Below are 19,397 nucleotides of genomic sequence, written 5' to 3'. Positions count from 1 at the left end.
AACACTTCAAGGCACTTTCTCTGTTTCATCTCCATCTTCACTGTGTCACTTCCCTTCTTTTCAGTGGCTCCAACTGTTACATTACGTTTGGCTGTGAGAGGAGATACTATCAAAGTCAAGGCAGGAGAGCCAGTTAACATTCCTGCTGATGTAACAGGCCTGCCAATGCCGAAGATTGAATGGGACAAGAATGAAGTTTTAATCGACCAAACATCCAATGCACTTAAGATAACCAAGGAAGAAGTATCTAGAACTGAGGCAAAAACTGAACTTATCCTTCCTGCAGCAGTGAGGGATGATAAAGGCACTTACACTGTGAGAGCTTCCAATCGTCTTGGCACTGCATTCCGCAATGTGCATGTTGAAGTGTATGGTAAGGATGCAACATTTTATTAAAATGACAGCTAATAAAATGCCTTTGCTTTCTTTTTAATGTAGTTCCATGCTCTATTGCATTCATACAGATCGTCCTTCTCCACCAAGAAATCTTGCTGTTTCTGATATTAAAGCAGAATCCTGCTATTTAACATGGGATGCACCTGTTGATAATGGTGGTAGTGAAATTACCCATTACATTGTTGAAAAACGTGATGCTAGTAAGAAGAAATCTGAGTGGGAAGAAGTCTCCAAAGGCGCTGTTGAGAGAAGACTTGGGGTAATTGATAAAATATCTCTATTACATACTTTAGTATGCATAAAAATAACAGTATTACATATTTAATGGAAACTGCTACTTACATAGGTATCTGTGCTCATGCTCCATTTAGACTCCAGAATTACTGGATGAGTGTTTCCCATCCATGTATCTGTGTTACCCCTCATGGGACAAAACAGAAGTGAACATTGTTCACTTTTGCTACTTAACTTCAGCTCAGCTAGAGAGAAGACACCTTCCTTTCCATCTTCCAGAATGACTCATTTTTCTAACCAACTGCAAGAACAAACATAATGACATTTTTTATTTATGTTCAATCCTATGCACATGAAATAAGAATATCCTTAGGATGTCACACAGAACTGTGTATTACATAAACATAGGTATATCAGTCAGATTGCAAGATAGAATTTAAAGTAAAATTTCTGCTTAACTCCAAATAAGTTGATTCTGAAATCTGTATTGATTTAAATTCTCTTTTTCAGGTATGGAATCTTGCAACAAATGAAAAATACCAATTTAGGGTCCGGGCTGTAAACAAATACGGAATAAGTGATGAATGCCTCTCAGAAAAAGTTGTTATTAAGGATCCCTATGGTCTTCCTGGACCTCCTGGAAAGCCAAAAATTTTGGATCGCACCAGATCATCTATGCTGGTAACTTGGGAGCCTCCTTTGGACAATGGTGGCAGTCCAATAACTGGCTATTGGTTGGAGAAGAGAGAGGTGGGAGGTGTCTACTGGACACGTGTCAACAGAGCTCCAGTAACAAAACCATCAGTAAAAGGTCTAGAGCATAATGTGCTTCGTTTGGCTGAAGGTGTTGAATACCAGTTTAGAGTTATGGCTGAAAATCTTGCTGGAATTGGCCCACCCAGTGAACCATCAGATCCAGCTTTGGCAGCAGATCCTATATGTAAGTATATTATTTGTATGACTGTGTTAGAGGACTGTATCACAGCAGAACAAAAAATGTGTTACTATTACTTTTTAGAAATTTATTAATGAAAAATATAAATAATGAAGTATTAATTTACTAACATTAATCAAAGGCTTTGTTTACATTAAACCTAAGAGAATATATTGACACAAAGTTTCTGATTTTAAAACTTTAAAAATAATTAGCTTTAATTTTAATTTTTTACCTCTTTTATGTACCTAATACTGTGATAACACCAATGTAGGCATTTCCAAATAAAGTTTAGTTCAGAATATTTTTATACTATCATTTTACTTTATTGGTAAACAGTTCAATCTTTATGCTATGTACCTTAAGTATCCCTTGCTAACGTAGGAAATACACGTAATTATTAGGCACATTCTAGGATTTACACTCCAAATACAGGTAAAGAAATGAAAACACTTGCATTCTTCTAGAAACCTATCGATTAAAAAAAAATAGGAAGCTACTAACACTCAGGTAATTTTTACTTGCTCTTGTTTTACCAGTTGTGCCAGGTCCACCATCATGCCCAGAGGTCAAAGACAAAACCAAATCATCTGTAGCACTTGCATGGAAGCCTCCTCAAAAAGATGGTGGGAGTCCTATAAAAGGATATATTGTTGAAATGCAAGATGAAGGTAGTACTGATTGGAAGAAGGTGAATGAAGGAGACAAACTCTTTCCTACTTGCGAATGTGTTATTCCCGACTTGAAAGAGCTCAGAAAATACCGATTTAGGGTGAAAGCTGTAAATGCTGCTGGAGAATCAGAACCAAGTCCTGCAACATCAGAGATACCTATCCAAGATATTCTAGGTAAGAGTTCTGAGAACTGATTTAGGTATTTGTATGTAAATGCCACTTACTGCTATGAATGTTCAAAATGGATGCCAAGCAAGCCAAAGTCAAAACAGAGTAAACAATTATACAAGAATGTGGCAAAAGACTGACACGCATCTTTGAATGTTTCATTACTATGCCCATTGCCAGGGAATGCTTCATCAGGAAACTGATGGGCACCTACAGACGTACTAATGAAATACGGTTAATTTTATGAAAAATTTACAGCAACAAGTTTTTCTATTTGTATACTTCTGAGTTTCCTTTTTGTACATCCAACCTGTCTCACATGAATATGCATTCTACTTGTTTCTGGGGGATTTCAGCTCAGTGATGATGGGATTTTGCTTTCAGTAGCTTTTAAAATTTCTATATTTAAATATTTTTGCAGAGGAACCAGAAATCTTCCTTGATCTTGGAGCACAGGATTTGCTCTCTTGTCGTGCTGGCACAACAATTAAAATCCCAGCTGTTATCAAGGGTCGCCCAGTTCCAAAAACATTCTGGGAGTATGAAGGAAAAGCAAAAACAGCAGCAAAGGTTAGTAAAAGTAATAGGTATTTTTTTCTACACCTGTTTCTAGGCATTTAAGCCTATTCTCATTTACATTTATATTATTTCCATTTGTTTATAGGAGGGAGGTCATAATATACCTGAAGAAGCTCAGGTAAAGCAAGCAATTTTTTAAACCTGGTATTGTTGCATTTTTGAAACATAAATATTCAAGGTTGCTCTATAACTTCTTTTTGTTCTTATAATATGCAGGTGGAAGCAACTGATACACGTTCAGAGATTATCATCCCTGAGTGCAACAGAAGTCACTCTGGACGATACAGTATTACAGCAAAGAATAAAGCAGGACAAAAGACAGTACATGTCAGAGTCAATGTGCTTGGTATGACTTGCATATATTGAAGTGTCCAAATGTTAGGGTTTAGTCTTATTTTTCTACATACTTACATAAAATTGTGTCTGTTTTGCTTTTATCTTAACAGATGTCCCTGGTCCACCAAAAGACCTGAAAGTAAGTGATGTCACAAGAGGTAGCTGTAAACTCTCATGGAAGATGCCGGATGATGATGGTGGAGATAGAATCAGAGGCTATGTTATAGAGAAGAGAAATATTGATGGGAAGGCCTGGACTAAAGTCAATCCAAACTGTGGGAGTACTTCCTTTGTGGTACCTGATCTCATAACTGGCCAAGAGTATTTCTTCCGGGTACGTGCAGAAAACCGTTTTGGAGTTGGCCCACCTGCAGAAACCATCCAGCGGACCACAGCCAGGGATCCAATCCGTAAGTAAAATCCTTTAAACAAATCCTTTAAAACCACATGGTACTGTATAGTGGATTTATTCACTCTTCTGTTTTGGTTGTGAAGATCCTCCTGATCCGCCTATTAAACTGAGGATTGGCCTTGTAACCAAGAACACAGTGAGCCTGACATGGAAACCACCAAAGAATGATGGTGGAGCTCCTGTTACGCATTATAATGTTGAATGTCTCCGCTGGGATCGTACTGGAGAAGTCAAAGAGTCTTGGAAGCAATGCAACAGACGTGATGTGGAAGAAACAAAGTTTACTGTTGAGGATCTTGTAGAAGGTGGAGAATATGAATTCAGAGTTAAAGCTGTAAATATAGCAGGTCCTAGCAGACCTTCAGCCACTGTTGGCCCACTTGTTGTCAAAGACCAGACATGTAAGTAGTGATACATACTACCAATTCCATTTTAAAATTATGAAGTATTTTTGTATGCTAATATTTCAACATTTTGTTGTAGGTCCACCATCTATTGAGCTCAAAGAATTTATGGAAGTTGAAGAAGGAACAGATGTTAAAATTGTGGCCAAGATAAAGGGTGTACCCTTCCCCACATTAACATGGCTAAAAGCTTCTCCAAAGAAACCAGATGACAAATCACCAGTGGTGTATGATCAACATGTCAACAAGATTGTTGATGAAGATACTTGCACTTTATTGATCCAACAGTCTCGCAGAAATGATACAGGTTTATATACTATAACAGCTGTAAATAACCTGGGAACTGCTTCAAAAGAGATGCGGCTGAATGTTCTGGGTACATATCAAGAATTCTTGGAATTACATTAATTGATAGCATTTGTTTGATACTTGATTAATTCTTCTTTCTTAAAATGTATCCATTAGGTCGTCCTGGACCTCCAGTAGGACCTATTAAATTTGAATCCATTTTGGCCGATAAAATGACAATATCATGGCTTCCTCCATTAGATGATGGTGGTTCTAAGATTACAAACTATGTTATAGAGAAAAAAGAAGCAAATAGGAAGACATGGGTCTCTGTTACTAATGAGCCCAAGGAATGCATATTCACTGTTCCCAAGCTGATGGAAGGCCATGAATACGTGTTCCGCATTATGGCACAAAATAAATATGGTATTGGAGAACCTTTGGACAGTGAGCCAGAAACAGCACGTAACCTTTTCAGTAAGTAGAAATAAGCTTTTAAGTTATGTCAAGTTTCATATGCTGGTATGTGTACAGCATCTGTTAAATACCACTCTTGTTTTCTCTCTTCACTAAGTTTTCTAGAATAGCTTAAAGCGTTTTAGCAGTAGTACCTGGTTCTTAAAAGCATGTCTAGTGCTTAAAATATTTTTTTCTCTCTTTGTGTTATATTAAAGTACAATCTCAATATTTGTAATGCTTAAATACAGAAGTGTTTATTTGCTAAGATTCAAGTTATTCTGTTGTATTTGAGACATTATTAATGTGTTGGACCGAAAAGAATCAATTTCCTACCTTCAGTTTTGAAAGATAAATTATACAGAAAAGCTCAGACCAGCTCAGAGGAATGTTAGGCTGGCAAGAGAAAATGGCTCTTAAAACAGCAAGTGTTAGGCTGAGCACTAAAATGAGGTAGTGATCCAGAAAGGCTAGAAAAAAAAAATTGACGATTTTTATTTGGAGGAAAGGTATTTCATTTTTCACTGAATTATATGTACTGGAATAGGGGTGAGAAACTGAGTGAGGAGAGGAATCCTGTGCAGATGGCTAGCTGCCTAGTGCAATGGTGACCATGTGAGTGCGCAGCTCTTCTGCACTCTAGCTATTTCTGTGTATTTTTAGCATATTTTTTACAAGCTATGTGTGAATTTTTTTCCCTCAGCTGTCCCTGGACCTCCTGACAAGCCAACAGTTAGCAGTATAACACGTGACTCAATGACAGTAAACTGGGAAGAACCAGAACATGATGGTGGCTCTCCTATTACTGGTTACTGGTTGGAGCGCAAAGAGACCACTGGAAAGAGATGGACCAGGATTAACCGAGATCCTATCAAGCCTATGACACTGGGGGTTTCATACAAAGTTACAGGCCTTATTGAAGGCTCTGAATATCAGTTCCGTGTTTCAGCAATCAATGCAGCTGGTGTTGGCCCACCAAGCATGCCCTCTGATCCAGCAATTGCTAGAGATCCTATTGGTAAATATTTTAAATTACTTTTTTCTGAATTTGAGAATATACAAATAAGAACATAAAATACATTTTTATGCTGTATGATGATATTTTTCAGCCCCACCTGGCCCTCCTATACCAAAAGTTACTGATTGGACGAAGTCTTCTGTAGACTTGGAGTGGACTCCACCAGTAAAGGATGGTGGTTCTAGAGTCACTGGCTACATTGTTGAGTTTAAAGAGGAAGGAAAGGAAGAATGGGAACGGGTAGGTTGAAAACCATTTCAGATTCAGCACTTCCTTTCTCTGTGCCTATCAATATGAATTGCTCCAAAAAATTTTTCTTTAAAATTTTTTGCTATTCAAGTTAGTTTTTAATTTTTAAAAGTTTGTACTATTATTATCTTTGTATGTTTAAAATACAAGACCAAGCTTTCCCTTCCTCAGTGTGAAGTTAACTTTGCAAATACTAGATACAGAATTTTACAATTTTTATTTAAAGATGTGGGTAAATATGTAAATAATATGTAATAAAAATGCACAGAAGACTGAGTTAGAACTGTCAGAAAAATAACCCTAACTGGTATCAGACAATGCCAGAGCATTTACAACTACTATGTTTCTACAATTTCCTAATTTTTTTCAATAGTGCATTACTGAAAATTTAGCTGGTGCACACCTTAGCTATTTTTTGTATCTCCATAAATACATGGGTTAATTTTAAATAAAGCCCACATTTCCTATACTGTTTCCAGGTAAAGAGACTTTATATTTGGTTTTGAAAAGACAATAAATTAATTCCCTTTTTTTTGTTGCTCTCATTTACATGAGTTTATGTGTCCAAAAATGCATGCAATTCTTCTGAAACCAGAATATTGTAATTGCTAAACAGCTAAATTCTAACAACCTTATATGTTATATATAATATGTTAGAAAAAACATGAATCTTCAGAATAGGTTGTAAGTCTCTGACATATATTTCTTTAAAAATTTCTGACGAATTCTGTGTGGGCTATGTACATGTACACTTAATATTTTCATGTGCTTGTAAATCTGAAATAATATCTAATATCAGATTGGTTTCAAACTCTGCAAAGAAATTGATGATATCTTGATGTTTGCTGATGCTACAATGTTTTTTTTTTTTCCAGGTAAAAGATAAAGAAATTAGAGGAACCAAGTTCGTTGTTGCAGGATTAAAAGAAGGTTGTTTTTACAAGTTTAGAGTTAGAGCAGTAAATGCTGCTGGCATCGGAGAGCCTGGAGAAGTTACAGACATTATTGAAATGAAGGACAGAATTGGTATTTATCACTTTGATTTATATTTTTGGTATCTCTAACTCAAAGAAAAAAAATCATTGACTTTTTTTTTTCTCTTCCCTCAGTGGCTCCTGATATTAATTTGGATGCAAGTGTCAGGGACAGAATTGTTGTTCATGCTGGAGGAGTAATTCGGATCATAGCATATGTCTCAGGAAAACCACCTCCAACAGTGACTTGGAGCAGGGATGAGCAAGCTTTGCCAGAAGAAGCCAAAATTGAAGAAACAGCTATTAGTTCTTCTTTAGTCATCAGGAATTGCAAAAGGAGTCACCAAGGTTTATACACTCTTCTTGCTAAAAATGATGGTGGTGAGAGGAAGAAGACAATTATTGTGGATGTACTAGGTAAATAGCAGCTTCAGTGTTTGTGAACAAGTACAGTTTCATAAGATGCTGCATGTATGTTTCAATACTCCATTTTTTTCTTTGCTTTCAGACGTGCCAGGCCCAGTTGGAATGCCACTCCTTACAGAGAATCTAACTAATGACTCTTGTAAATTGTCATGGTTTACTCCAGAAGATGATGGTGGTTCTCCTATTACCAACTATATAATTGAAAAACGTGAATCTGACCACAGAGCCTGGACTCCAGTGACGTACACAGTTACAAGACAGAATGCTACTGTTCAGGGACTCATTCAAGGGAAAGCCTACTTTTTCCGAATTGCAGCTGAGAATATAATTGGCATGGGTCCTTTCACAGAAACAACAAAAGAGATTATCATTAGAGATCCAATAAGTAAGAATATTTTTGATTTGGATAACTATCATAAGAGATTAATACACAGGAAGATTCTGAATATGCAGAAAAATGAATCTACCTTATTTTTACTTTATTCACAGCTGTTCCTGACCGTCCAGAAGACCTGGAAGTAAAAGCAGTTACCAAGAATTCTGTTACACTAACTTGGAACCCTCCAAAATATAATGGTGGCTCAGATATCACCATGTACGTTCTAGAAAGCCGTCTCATTGGAAAAGACAAATTCCACAAAGTTACAAAGGAGAAAATGCTTGATAGGAAATTCACTGTAGAAGGCTTGAAAGAAGGTGACACCTATGAGTATCGTGTGAGTGCTTGCAATATTGTGGGGCAAGGCAAGCCATCATTTTGCACTAAACCAATCACATGCAAGGATGAAATTGGTATGTTTCTTTTTCTTATTTCTTTTGAAAATACTAATTACATTTACTGATTCCTTTCTTTTTTGTATTAATATTGCTAACATCTGTGGCCCTTGTGTATTTTTTCTTTCAGCTCCTCCCACACTTGACCTTGACTTTAGAGACAAACTTATTGTCCGAGTTGGTGAAGCTTTCAGTTTGACTGGACGCTACTCAGGCAAACCTGCACCAAAAGTTACTTGGCTAAAGGATGATGTTGTTGTGAAAGAAGATGACAGAATAAAGATTAAGACAACTCCTACAACTCTTTGTTTGGGGATACTAAAATCTGTCCGTGAAGACACAGGCAGATATTGTGTTACTGTAGAGAACAGCACAGGATCAAGAAAAGGATTTTGTCAAGTTAATGTCGTTGGTGGGTTTTACTGAACAACAATATTGTCTGTGATTTTTATTGGTGATTAGAATTCATTGATTTTTATAAAATTTAAGTATTGAAATGTGTTCGTTATTACAATAATTTGATTTACTACATTCTCAGTTATACTAAAAAGCTATTTAATTATTTTGAGCACATATTCGTTTATTCAGCATGAATAATTTAATGTCTCTACATGCATCTCAACACTGCAGAAAACGTTAATCACCAAATACCTTATAAGCATTAAGGAATTAATTCCAGTATGTCAAACAAGTATTACAGAGGAATAACCCTGAAGTCTTGGTTCCTTATTATAATAACTGTGATGTCAAATTTCTAATTTTATACTATATTTGCTGTATTGATATTGTTTAATCTATGTTGTTTTGTGAAGTTCATAAAAAGGCATGGGTATGCTTTATTTTTTCTTAAACAGATCGCCCATCACCTCCAGTAGGCCCAGTTATATTTGATGAAGTCTTTAAAGATCATATGGTTGTTTCCTGGAAACCACCATTAGATGATGGAGGCAGTGAAATTACAAATTACATCATTGAGAAGAAGGATACACACAAAGACTTGTGGATGCCAGTTACATCTGCCACAGTGAAGACAACATGCAAAATTCCCAAGCTGCTTGAAGGAAGAGAATATCAAATTCGAATTTATGCTGAAAATCTTTATGGCATAAGCGATCCTCTCATCTCTGATGAGATGAAAGCCAAGGACCGTTTCCGTAAGCTTTTAGTTTTCAATTTTATTTGGATAATCCAATCTTTATTCTGTTTGTAATGCTCATACACTCTTTTTTTCTTCTCACCCCAGGTGTTCCTGATGCACCTGAGCAACCAATCATTAAGGATGTAACCAAAGACTCTGCAGTAGTGGTTTGGAACAAACCATATGATGGAGGCAAGCCAATAACAAACTACATTGTAGAAAAGAAGGAAACAATGGCTACAAGATGGGTCAAAGCTACCAAAGACCCAATTTTCCCCGGTACAAAGTTCAAAGTACCTGATCTCCTTGAAGGCTGTCAGTACGAATTCCGTGTTTCAGCAGAAAATGAAATTGGTGTTGGTGATCCTAGTCCACCATCAAAGCCAATTTTCGCTAGAGATCCAATTGGTAAAGTATCACATATAATTTCTCATTGAATTTTTTATGCACTCAGTTTCAGTCAAAGAAAAATTAGTCTATTATTCTAAACTATTATTCTAATAGTTTCTCTTTTTTCTCCTATTTCTTTATTGTTTTACTTTTTTTAACAGCAAAACCAAGTCCACCTGTTAATCCTGAAGCAGTAGATAAAACTAAAAATTCAGTTGATTTATCTTGGCAACCACCACGCCATGATGGAAATGGCAAGATAATTGGCTACCTTATAGAGTTTCAGAAAGTTGGAGATGAAGAATGGAAACAGGCTAATCTTACAGCGGATTCTTGTCCTGAAACACACTACAAAGTCACTGGTCTTACTGAGGGATTAACCTATAAATTCAGGGTGAAGGCAGTCAATGCAGCAGGCGAATCTGATCCAGCACATGTCCCTGATCCGGTAGAAGTAAAGGACAGGCTTGGTGAGTTTAACAAAATCAGATAAGTTACCTAAGAACAGACTTCTTTTTCCTCATTTTGTAAAAACTTGTGTTTTTGATTCCAGAACCTCCTGAGCTAATACTTGATGCTAATATGGCCCGAGAACAGCATGTAAAAGCTGGAGATACCCTGAGACTTAGTGCTGTTATTAAAGGTGTTCCATTCCCAAAAGTTACTTGGAAGAAAGAAGATCATGAGGTCTCACCCAAGGCTGATATTGAAGTTACAGGAGTTGGCAGTAAGCTTGAAATCCGTAACACTGTCCATGAAGATGGTGGAATGTACTCCCTGACAGTTGAAAATCCAGCTGGTTCAAAGACTGTTTCAGTAAAAGTTGTGGTCTTAGGTAATCTTTTTGTGTTCCCTTTATCCAACATCTTTTTACTCTATAACTGAAGATTAGGAAATATAGAATTTCTGGAAAATACCTGTAAACCAAGTTATAAGCCAAGTTATATTTTTATTTTTGCTAATATAAAAAAATAGAAAAAGGACTAAAAACTACAATAAATATAATATAATTTATCTTGAAAATAACAAAAGTTTTTAAGAAATGCTTTGGTTACTAAATAAATAACAGATTATATTTTTATGAATGCTAGATAAGCCTGGTCCACCCAGAAATCTGAAAATCAGTGATGTTAGAAGTGACTCTTGCTATCTCACTTGGATGGAACCAGAAGATGACGGCGGCTCTGTGATTACTAACTATGTGGTGGAGAGGAAAGATGTAGCTTCTGCACAGTGGGTAGCCATCTCATCATCCTCCAAGAAACGCAGTCATATGGCTAAATATCTGATGGAAGGCACTCAGTATCTCTTCCGAGTTGCAGCTGAGAATCAGTATGGTAGAGGTCCATATGTGGAAACACTTAAGCCTATCAAAGCTATAGATCCACTGCGTAAGTGTTTTTCAGTTATATGGTTTGATTTTTTCATATGGGATTTGCTAATTTTGAGGTTGTCCTATGGATATGAACATGATGCATTGCTACCATAGATTTTTCATCCTAGTAAACATTTTGGTTTTGTATTTTAAAAGATCCTCCAGGGCCACCAAAGAATCTGCATCATGTAGATGTTGACAAGACTGAAGTTTCCCTTGTTTGGAATCGACCAGATCGTGATGGTGGTGCTGAGATAACTGGGTATTTGGTGGAATATCAAGAAGATGGTACAGATGAATGGACAAAGTTCCAGACAGTCCCTATGCTAGACTGTGTTGTTACAGGCCTACAGAAAGGAAAAATATACAAATTCCGTGTGAGAGCTCAAAACATTGTTGGCCTTAGCCTTCCAGATACAACTATACCAATAGAGTGTCAGGAAAAACTAGGTAATTTTTGTTTTTTCATGTTTTTTCACCGATTTTTTTCTCTTTTTCTATGAACATTTGGCCTGAAAAAATAATTTCTATTTTTCTCTAATTTCAGTACCTCCATCTGTGGATCTAGACGTGAAGTTAATTGAAGGTCTTGTTGTTAAAGCTGGCACCACAGTGCGCCTTCCAGCAATTATGAGAGGTGTTCCAGTTCCCACAGCAAAATGGGTTACAGATGACACTGAAATTAAACCAGATGGCAAATACAAGATTGAGACTGACAATTACTCAACTGTGCTTACTATCAAAGACTGTGTAAGAAAAGATACAGGAGAATATCTACTCACAGTATCTAATGCAGCTGGCAGCAAAACTGTGGCTCTGCACCTTACAGTTTTGGATGTTCCAGGCCCACCAACTGGTCCTATTAATATTCTTGAAGTAACACCAGAATATATGGTTATTTCTTGGCGCCCTCCTAAAGATGATGGTGGGAGTCCTATAATAAATTATATTGTTGAGAAGCGTCAATCAAAGAAAGAAACTTGGGGAGTGGTTAGCTCTGGAACAAGTCACACAAAAATTAAGGTTCCACGGCTGCAGAAAGGCTGTGAATATATTTTCCGTGTTCGTGCAGAAAATAAGATAGGCATTGGTGCGCCCCTGGATTCAGAGCCAACGGTTGCTAAATACATGTTTGATCCACCATCCCCACCTGGTAAACCAACTGTTTATGATATTACAGAAAATGCTGCAACAGTGTCTTGGACTCTACCAAAATCTGATGGTGGAACTCCAATAACTGGTTATATACTTGAACGTCGGGAAGCATCTGGTAAATGGGTGCGTGTCAATAAGACACCTATACTTGATATGAAATACAGAGTCACTGGTCTTTTTGAAGGCAACACATATGAATTCAGAGTTTTTGCAGAAAACATGGTGGGCTTAAGCAAACCATCTCCAAGCTCTGATCCAATAAAAGCATCACGTCCTATCTCTCCTCCTGGACCACCTATAAATCCAAAATTAAAAGACAAAACTAAGGAATCAGCTGATCTTGTGTGGACAAAGCCCCTTAAGGATGGTGGCAGCCCAATTCTGGGATACATTGTGGAATGTCAGAAAAGTGGAACTACACAGTGGAATAGGATTAATAAAGATGAACTCATTAGACAGTGTGCTTTCAGAGTACCTGGCTTAATAGAAGGAAATGAATATAAATTCCGAATAAAAGCTGTTAACATCGTAGGCGAGGGAGAACCAAGAGAACTACCAGAAACTGTACTTGCGAAAGATATACTTTCTCCTCCAGAAATAAGCCTAGATGTGACCTGTCGAGACTTAATTACTGTCCGAGTAGGTCAAACAATACGTATTACTGGTAAGGTAAAAGGCAGACCAGATCCTGAAATAACATGGTCTAAAGATGGCAAAGTACTAGTCCAAGAAAAGCATGTTGAAATACTTCATGATCTACCTACTGTTGAACTGCAAGTGAAAGAAGCCAAAAGATCTGATCATGGCAAATATATAATAGCAGCTAAAAACAGCTGTGGACAGGCTCAAGCTTTTGCTGTTGTTAATGTTCTTGATAGACCTGGACCATGTCAGAACCTGAAAATAAGCTATGTCACAAAAGACTCTTGTATGATCTCTTGGGAGAGTCCAGTGGATAATGGCGGCTCTGAAATTACAAATTACATAGTAGAATACCGTCAACCAAATCAGAGGGGATGGTCAATTGTCTCCTCTGATATTACTAAACGATTAGTAAAGGCAAATCTTGTAGAGAACCGTGAATACTTCTTCAGAGTTTGTGCAGAGAACAAAATAGGTCCAGGTCCTTGCATTGAGACTAAGACCCCTATCCTTGCTATCAATCCTATTGACAAGCCTGGAGAGCCAGAAAATCTTCACATTGCAGAGAAAGGAAAGACATTTGTATACCTGAAATGGAGAAGGCCAGATTATGATGGTGGAAGTCCCAATTTAAGTTACCATGTTGAGAGAAAACTAAAAGATTCAGATGAATGGGAAAGAGTTCACAAAGGTAGCATTAAGGAAACACACTACATGGTAGATAAGTGTGTGGAAAATAAAATTTACCAATTCCGAGTTCAAACTAAGAATGAAGCCGGTGAAAGTAACTGGGTAAAAACAGCTGAAGTCGTTGTGAAGGAAGATCTCCAGAAACCAGTACTAGATTTGAAGTTAAGTGGAGTTCTAACTGTGAAAGCAGGTGACACAATTAGAATTGAGGCTGGAGTCAGAGGAAAACCACAGCCTGAAGTTGTATGGGCAAAAGACAAAGATGCCACAGATCTCACCAGATCTCCAAGAGTCAGTATTGAAAACACTTCAGACACATCTAAGTTTGTTCTCACAAAATCAAGGCGTACTGATGGTGGGAAATATGTGATTACAGCAACTAATGCAGCTGGTAGCTTTGTAGCATATGCTACTGTTATTGTCTTGGATAAACCAGGTCCTGTACGAAACTTGAAGGTCACTGACATTTCAAGTGATAGATGTACTGTTACTTGGGATCCTCCAGAAGATGATGGTGGTTGTGAAATACAGAACTACATCCTGGAAAAATGTGAAAGCAAGCGTATGGTTTGGTCTACATATTCCTCCTCTGTCCTAACAAACTATGCCAAAGTTACACGCCTCATTGAAGGTAACGAATATATATTCAGAGTGCGTGCAGAGAATAAAATGGGCACTGGTCCACCAACAGAAACACATCCAATTATTGCAAAAACAAAATATGATAGACCTGGTCGCCCGGACCCTCCAGATGTCACAAGAGTCAGCAAAGAAGAGATGACTGTAGTTTGGAATCCACCAGAATATGATGGTGGCAAATCAATTACAGGATACATTTTAGAGAAGAAGGAGAAACGGTCACTAAGATGGGTTCCTGTTACCAAAACTCCCATCCCAGAGAGACGCAAGAAGGTTACTAATCTCTTCCCTGGTCACGAATACCAGTTCCGTGTCAGTGCAGAAAATGAAGTTGGACTTGGAGAACCAAGCTTGCCATCAAGACCTGTAATAGCCAAAGACCCAATAGGTAAAATACCACTGAATTTTTCTGCATTATTTCAATGGTAACAGATTGCTGAACTGTAAAGATGTGTTCTAATCTGTAATTTTTACTGTCTTGCAGAACCACCTGGTCCTCCCACAAACTTGAGAGTGGTTGATAGCACAAAAACTTCCTTAACCCTTGGCTGGGGAAAACCAGTGTATGATGGTGGTGCTCCAATTATTGGATATGTTGTGGAAATGAGACCAAAAGTTGAGGGTGCTGATCCTGAAGCAGGATGGAAACGATGTAATGTTGCTGCTCAGGTTATTCATACAGAGTTCACAGCTACCAGCCTGGATGAGAAGCAATTATATGAGTTCAGGGTTTCTGCCCAAAATCAGGTTGGCCTTGGCCGACCAGCGGAATTGAAAGAAGCTGTGTCTCCCAAAGAAATACTTGGTAGGTTTTGCCATTTTCTTTTGGGGTGTTTACATACAACACTTTATTTGCTTATTTTATTTAATGTGCAAAACTTTGCATTTTATTTCTTTGTCTTTCAGAACCTCCTGAGATTGAGCTGGATGCCAGCATGAGAAAGTTAGTCACAGTCAGAGCAGGATGCCCTATTAGACTTTTTGCCATTGTGAGAGGTCGTCCAGCACCAAAAGTCACCTGGAGGAGAATGGGTATTGATAATGTTATCAGAAAAGGACAAGTTGATTTGGTTGACACTATGGCCTTCTGTGTCATTCCTGATTCAACACGCGATGACTCGGGCAAATATTCATTGACACTTGTTAATGCAGCTGGAGAAAAGGCTGTATTTGTGAACGTCAGAGTTCTGGGTAAGTAATGAGAGAAATACCTCAAGATAATTTAAAAACTGTTTTGGATGTTCCTAGAAGGAATATTTATTATCCTCAGGTGCAAAAGTTTTTGAGCATAATTCTATCACCTAACACTAACTCCCTCCATGTAGACAGCTTTTGATCCCCTTTAATTTTAACTTACTAAAGAACAAAATACTAACATAAATTGAAATGTCATCTATGAAATTTCTTCATAGATACTCCTGGACCTGTGTCAGACTTCAAGGTTTCAGATGTCACCAAGATGTCCTGCCATCTTTCATGGGCACCTCCAGAGAATGATGGGGGTAGCCCAGTGACTCATTACATCCTGCAGAAACGGGAGGCTGACAGGAAGACATGGGCAACAGTCACAGCAGAACTAAAGAAAACTAGTTTCCAAATAGCAAACCTTGTGCCTGGGAATGAATATTACTTCAGAGTAACAGCAGTGAATGAATATGGGTCAGGTGTTCCAAGTGATATACCAAAACCTGTTCTAGCAACAGATCCTCTAAGTGAGTATGTCTTTATGTATATTTTATGTTTGCCTCCATGGACGTTTTCTGTTTGTTTTTCTCTAATTTTAGCAGATTTTTGCATTTTTTGAGTTAGTGTCTCTAAATGGAACAATGCTGCTAACTACTCAAGTATAAACATAAGTATGCCTGTATCAGTTTCTTTCAAATATGATCAATGCATATTTGAAATTGTTGAATTTACATGGATAGCATCCAATATTCAAGAGTAAGAAAATCACAAAAATTCAGTGTTTAATATGTTCCTTTTTATCCCTGAAAGGTGAACCTGATCCACCAAGAAAACTTGAAGTTACTGAAATTACAAAGAATAGTGCTACTTTAGGCTGGCTGCCACCACTGCGTGATGGAGGCTCTAAAATTGACGGATACATTGTTAGCTACAAAGAACATGATCAACCAGCAGATCGCTGGACGGAATATTCAGTCGTTAAAGATCTGTCCATTGTTGTAGCTGGTCTGAAAGAAGGAAAGAAGTACAACTTTAGAGTGGCAGCTAGAAATGCTGTAGGAGTAAGTTTGCCAATAGAAGCTACAGGAGAATATGAAATTAAAGAACAACTCAGTAAGTAACACTTTAAATACTACCTAATATACTGCTTCATTAATTAAATGAGTGAGATATACAGGTTTTTGAGTCACAGAAAGACATTTGCTTTATGGAGTTAATCTGGAGGATTTTATTTAACTGTACTGAATATTTTGACAGGTCAGAAAAAAATGAGAGTTGACCGCTAATTCAGAATTATTAAATAATTTTTCAGGTACAGTTTCAGTTGGAACCAGAAGATAAGAATTAGGGAGAAATAATAAATACCTTCAGTGAAGTTTAAATGCAAGAGAAGAAGTGTCAGACTGGTAGTTTGAGAGATAAATTTGAAAGCTGTTTTAATATTGGACCTGTTTTAATATAAGAGAAAATAAGTAGTTTATGTTGTAATATTGATTGAAAATCTAAAACAAAAATCATGGGGGACAGGTTGGCCTATTTAAGGTGGCAGGGTTTCTCAGACACAGGAAGATTTAGGGTAAGGGCAAGATGAGTAGAAACTTCTTAATTTGTGATATGGGAGAAAAAGAGAGAGGTAGAGGAACAGGAGAATGAAAATTAGCCAGTGGAAGGAAGTACACCAAACATGCTGCCAGGTTTCTTTCGGGAAAAATTTGATTTTGTGCAAAAGAAGAAGTAGGAGAAAAATAATTCAAGGATACAGAAAGACTGACTGTGCAAGCAGGTTTATCTCAGTAAGATCTTCAGTTTTCTTCTCCATGTTTCTTGTAGAAGGTCAGCAGTAAGGAAGCAACAGGTTTCAGATAAAAAGAGAAATTGTATTTTGTGCATTGATAGTGCACAAATCTCTACATAAATGTGTATGAAGGCAATCCAAATTCATAAATATTCTCTTATAAACTGTACAATAATACAAAAGTAAGACTGGAATGGATATTGCCACCTGCTGGAACTGAAGTTGTCTATAAGTGGAACCTAAATTAAAGAATTTTTAGTCCTTCATACAGTTGATTCCACTTAAAAGAGAAGCAGAGAAGTTTCACATGAAAAAATAAGAAGTAAATTAATATGTCAAAGAAGTTTAATTTATTTGCCTCTGTGTGATTTTTTTTTTTACAGTCCCACCGAAGATTCTGATGCCTGATCATGTTCACATTAAAGCTGGAAAGAAACTGAGAATTGAAGCTCATGTATATGGGAAGCCTCAGCCAGTCTGTAAATGGCTGAAGGGAGATCAAGATGTAGTTACATCCAGTCGCCTGGCTGTACATAAAGCAGAAAAATCTTCTGTTCTTATCATTAAGGATGTGACTAGAAAAGATACTGATTTTTACACTCTTACTGCAGAAAACAGTTCTGGTACTGATAGTCAGAAAATCAAAGTGACAGTCATGGGTATGTTCCATTTGGTTGTTTTTCAGTCCAGCTTTATACAAAGTTAGTTTTACTATATTCCAGTGGTTGCCATTTTATTTCATCCCTTTTTTCTTTATATACTTTTTCATACAGATAAACCAGGTCCACCAGAGCCTCCATTTGATATTTCTGAAATAGATGCTGATGCTTGCACTCTTTCATGGCACATACCTCTTGAAGATGGCGGCAGCAACATTACAAACTATGTAGTTGAGAAATGTGATGTAGGCCGAGGAGACTGGGTAACAGCTTTATCTTCTGTCACAAAGACAAGCTGCAGAATTGGAAAACTGATTCCTGGAGAAGAGTATATGTTCCGTGTTCGTGCTGAAAATCGTTTTGGGATTTCTGAGCCACTTGCTTCTGGCAAGATGATCGCAAGATTCCCATTTGGTATGCCAGTTTTTGATAGCAGCATATGTCTATTTAAACTTTCTAATAAGAAAACATACAATTGATGTCTATCTTCATATTACTTTCTAGATGTTCCCAGTGAACCAAAGAATGCACGTATTACCAAGGTCAATAAGGACTGCATTTTTGTTGCTTGGGATAAACCAGATAGCGATGGAGGCAGTCCAATCACTGGTTATCTCATTGAGCGCAAAGAAAGGAACAGTTTACTGTGGGTGAAAGCTAATGACACAGCTGTGCGCTCCACAGAATACCCTTGTGTGGGCCTCATCGAAGGTCTTGAGTATACTTTCAGAATTTATGCATTGAACAGAGCTGGAGCAAGTAAACCTAGTAAACCAACCGAGTTTGTCACAGCAAGAGCACCAGTTGGTAAGCCACCCATACCAATACTTTGCAACAGAATGTTTTTATGATAATTTTCAATATATCTGCAACTTATTATGATCTTTAGTTTGCCCTTCTGTTTGTATTTTCATGTTTATTATGACATCACTCTAATTGCACTGTCTTGGTATGCAGTAAATAGGATCCAGTAATATTAAAGCCTTTTTTTAATGTTAGCTCTTTTTTGAAAAATGTATTATAGTATTTTTTATTTGCCGTAGATCCCCCTGGAAAACCTGAAGTTATTGATGTCACTAAGAGTACTGCGTCACTGGTATGGACAAGACCAAAGCATGATGGTGGTAGCAAACTTATTGGCTACTTTGTGGAGGCTTGCAAATTACCTGGTGATAAGTGGATTCGGTGCAATACAACTCCGTATCAAATACCCCTGGAAGAGTACACCGTGACTGGTTTGGAAGAAAATGCTCAGTACCAATTTAGAGCAATTGCCAAGACAGCAGTTAACATTAGCCGACCTTCAGAACCTTCTGATCCAGTGACCATTCATCCAGAAAATGGTAAGGAATACAAAAGGATTTGATAGCTCTGGAAGGAGTCTGTGAATGTCAGGAACTAACACTT

General features: G+C 37.4%; 1 protein-coding gene across 5 annotated transcripts in view; it reads left to right on the top strand.

Annotated features, from left to right (window-relative positions):
• TTN (titin) overlaps positions 1-19,397 on the top strand; it is a 239,364-nt gene that overhangs the window by 167,508 nt on the left and 52,459 nt on the right. For all 5 annotated transcript variants that reach the window (XM_072932290.1, XM_072932288.1, XM_072932287.1 and 2 more), the window contains 33 exons: positions 65-373; positions 465-655; positions 1,141-1,570; positions 2,104-2,412; positions 2,828-2,976; positions 3,071-3,103; positions 3,202-3,331; positions 3,432-3,731; positions 3,817-4,134; positions 4,217-4,513; positions 4,603-4,902; positions 5,585-5,899; positions 5,991-6,139; positions 7,024-7,174; positions 7,258-7,539; positions 7,631-7,933; positions 8,038-8,340; positions 8,453-8,734; positions 9,177-9,476; positions 9,566-9,868; positions 10,012-10,320; positions 10,404-10,685; positions 10,942-11,241; positions 11,382-11,675; positions 11,773-14,739; positions 14,836-15,156; positions 15,258-15,542; positions 15,764-16,063; positions 16,347-16,649; positions 17,715-17,990; positions 18,105-18,404; positions 18,495-18,797; positions 19,034-19,333. In XM_072932290.1, coding sequence (XP_072788391.1) covers positions 65-373; positions 465-655; positions 1,141-1,570; positions 2,104-2,412; positions 2,828-2,976; positions 3,071-3,103; positions 3,202-3,331; positions 3,432-3,731; positions 3,817-4,134; positions 4,217-4,513; positions 4,603-4,902; positions 5,585-5,899; positions 5,991-6,139; positions 7,024-7,174; positions 7,258-7,539; positions 7,631-7,933; positions 8,038-8,340; positions 8,453-8,734; positions 9,177-9,476; positions 9,566-9,868; positions 10,012-10,320; positions 10,404-10,685; positions 10,942-11,241; positions 11,382-11,675; positions 11,773-14,739; positions 14,836-15,156; positions 15,258-15,542; positions 15,764-16,063; positions 16,347-16,649; positions 17,715-17,990; positions 18,105-18,404; positions 18,495-18,797; positions 19,034-19,333 — 11,694 coding nt within the window. The remainder of the gene's footprint in view (positions 1-64; positions 374-464; positions 656-1,140; positions 1,571-2,103; positions 2,413-2,827; positions 2,977-3,070; positions 3,104-3,201; positions 3,332-3,431; positions 3,732-3,816; positions 4,135-4,216; positions 4,514-4,602; positions 4,903-5,584; positions 5,900-5,990; positions 6,140-7,023; positions 7,175-7,257; positions 7,540-7,630; positions 7,934-8,037; positions 8,341-8,452; positions 8,735-9,176; positions 9,477-9,565; positions 9,869-10,011; positions 10,321-10,403; positions 10,686-10,941; positions 11,242-11,381; positions 11,676-11,772; positions 14,740-14,835; positions 15,157-15,257; positions 15,543-15,763; positions 16,064-16,346; positions 16,650-17,714; positions 17,991-18,104; positions 18,405-18,494; positions 18,798-19,033; positions 19,334-19,397) is intronic.

The sequence above is a fragment of the Taeniopygia guttata genome, chromosome 7 (assembly GCF_048771995.1).
Source record: "Taeniopygia guttata chromosome 7, bTaeGut7.mat, whole genome shotgun sequence".
Classification (NCBI taxonomy): domain Eukaryota; kingdom Metazoa; phylum Chordata; class Aves; order Passeriformes; family Estrildidae; genus Taeniopygia; species Taeniopygia guttata.
Note: the sequence above shows the minus strand (reverse complement) of the source record. Positions and strands in the feature narration are given on the sequence as shown.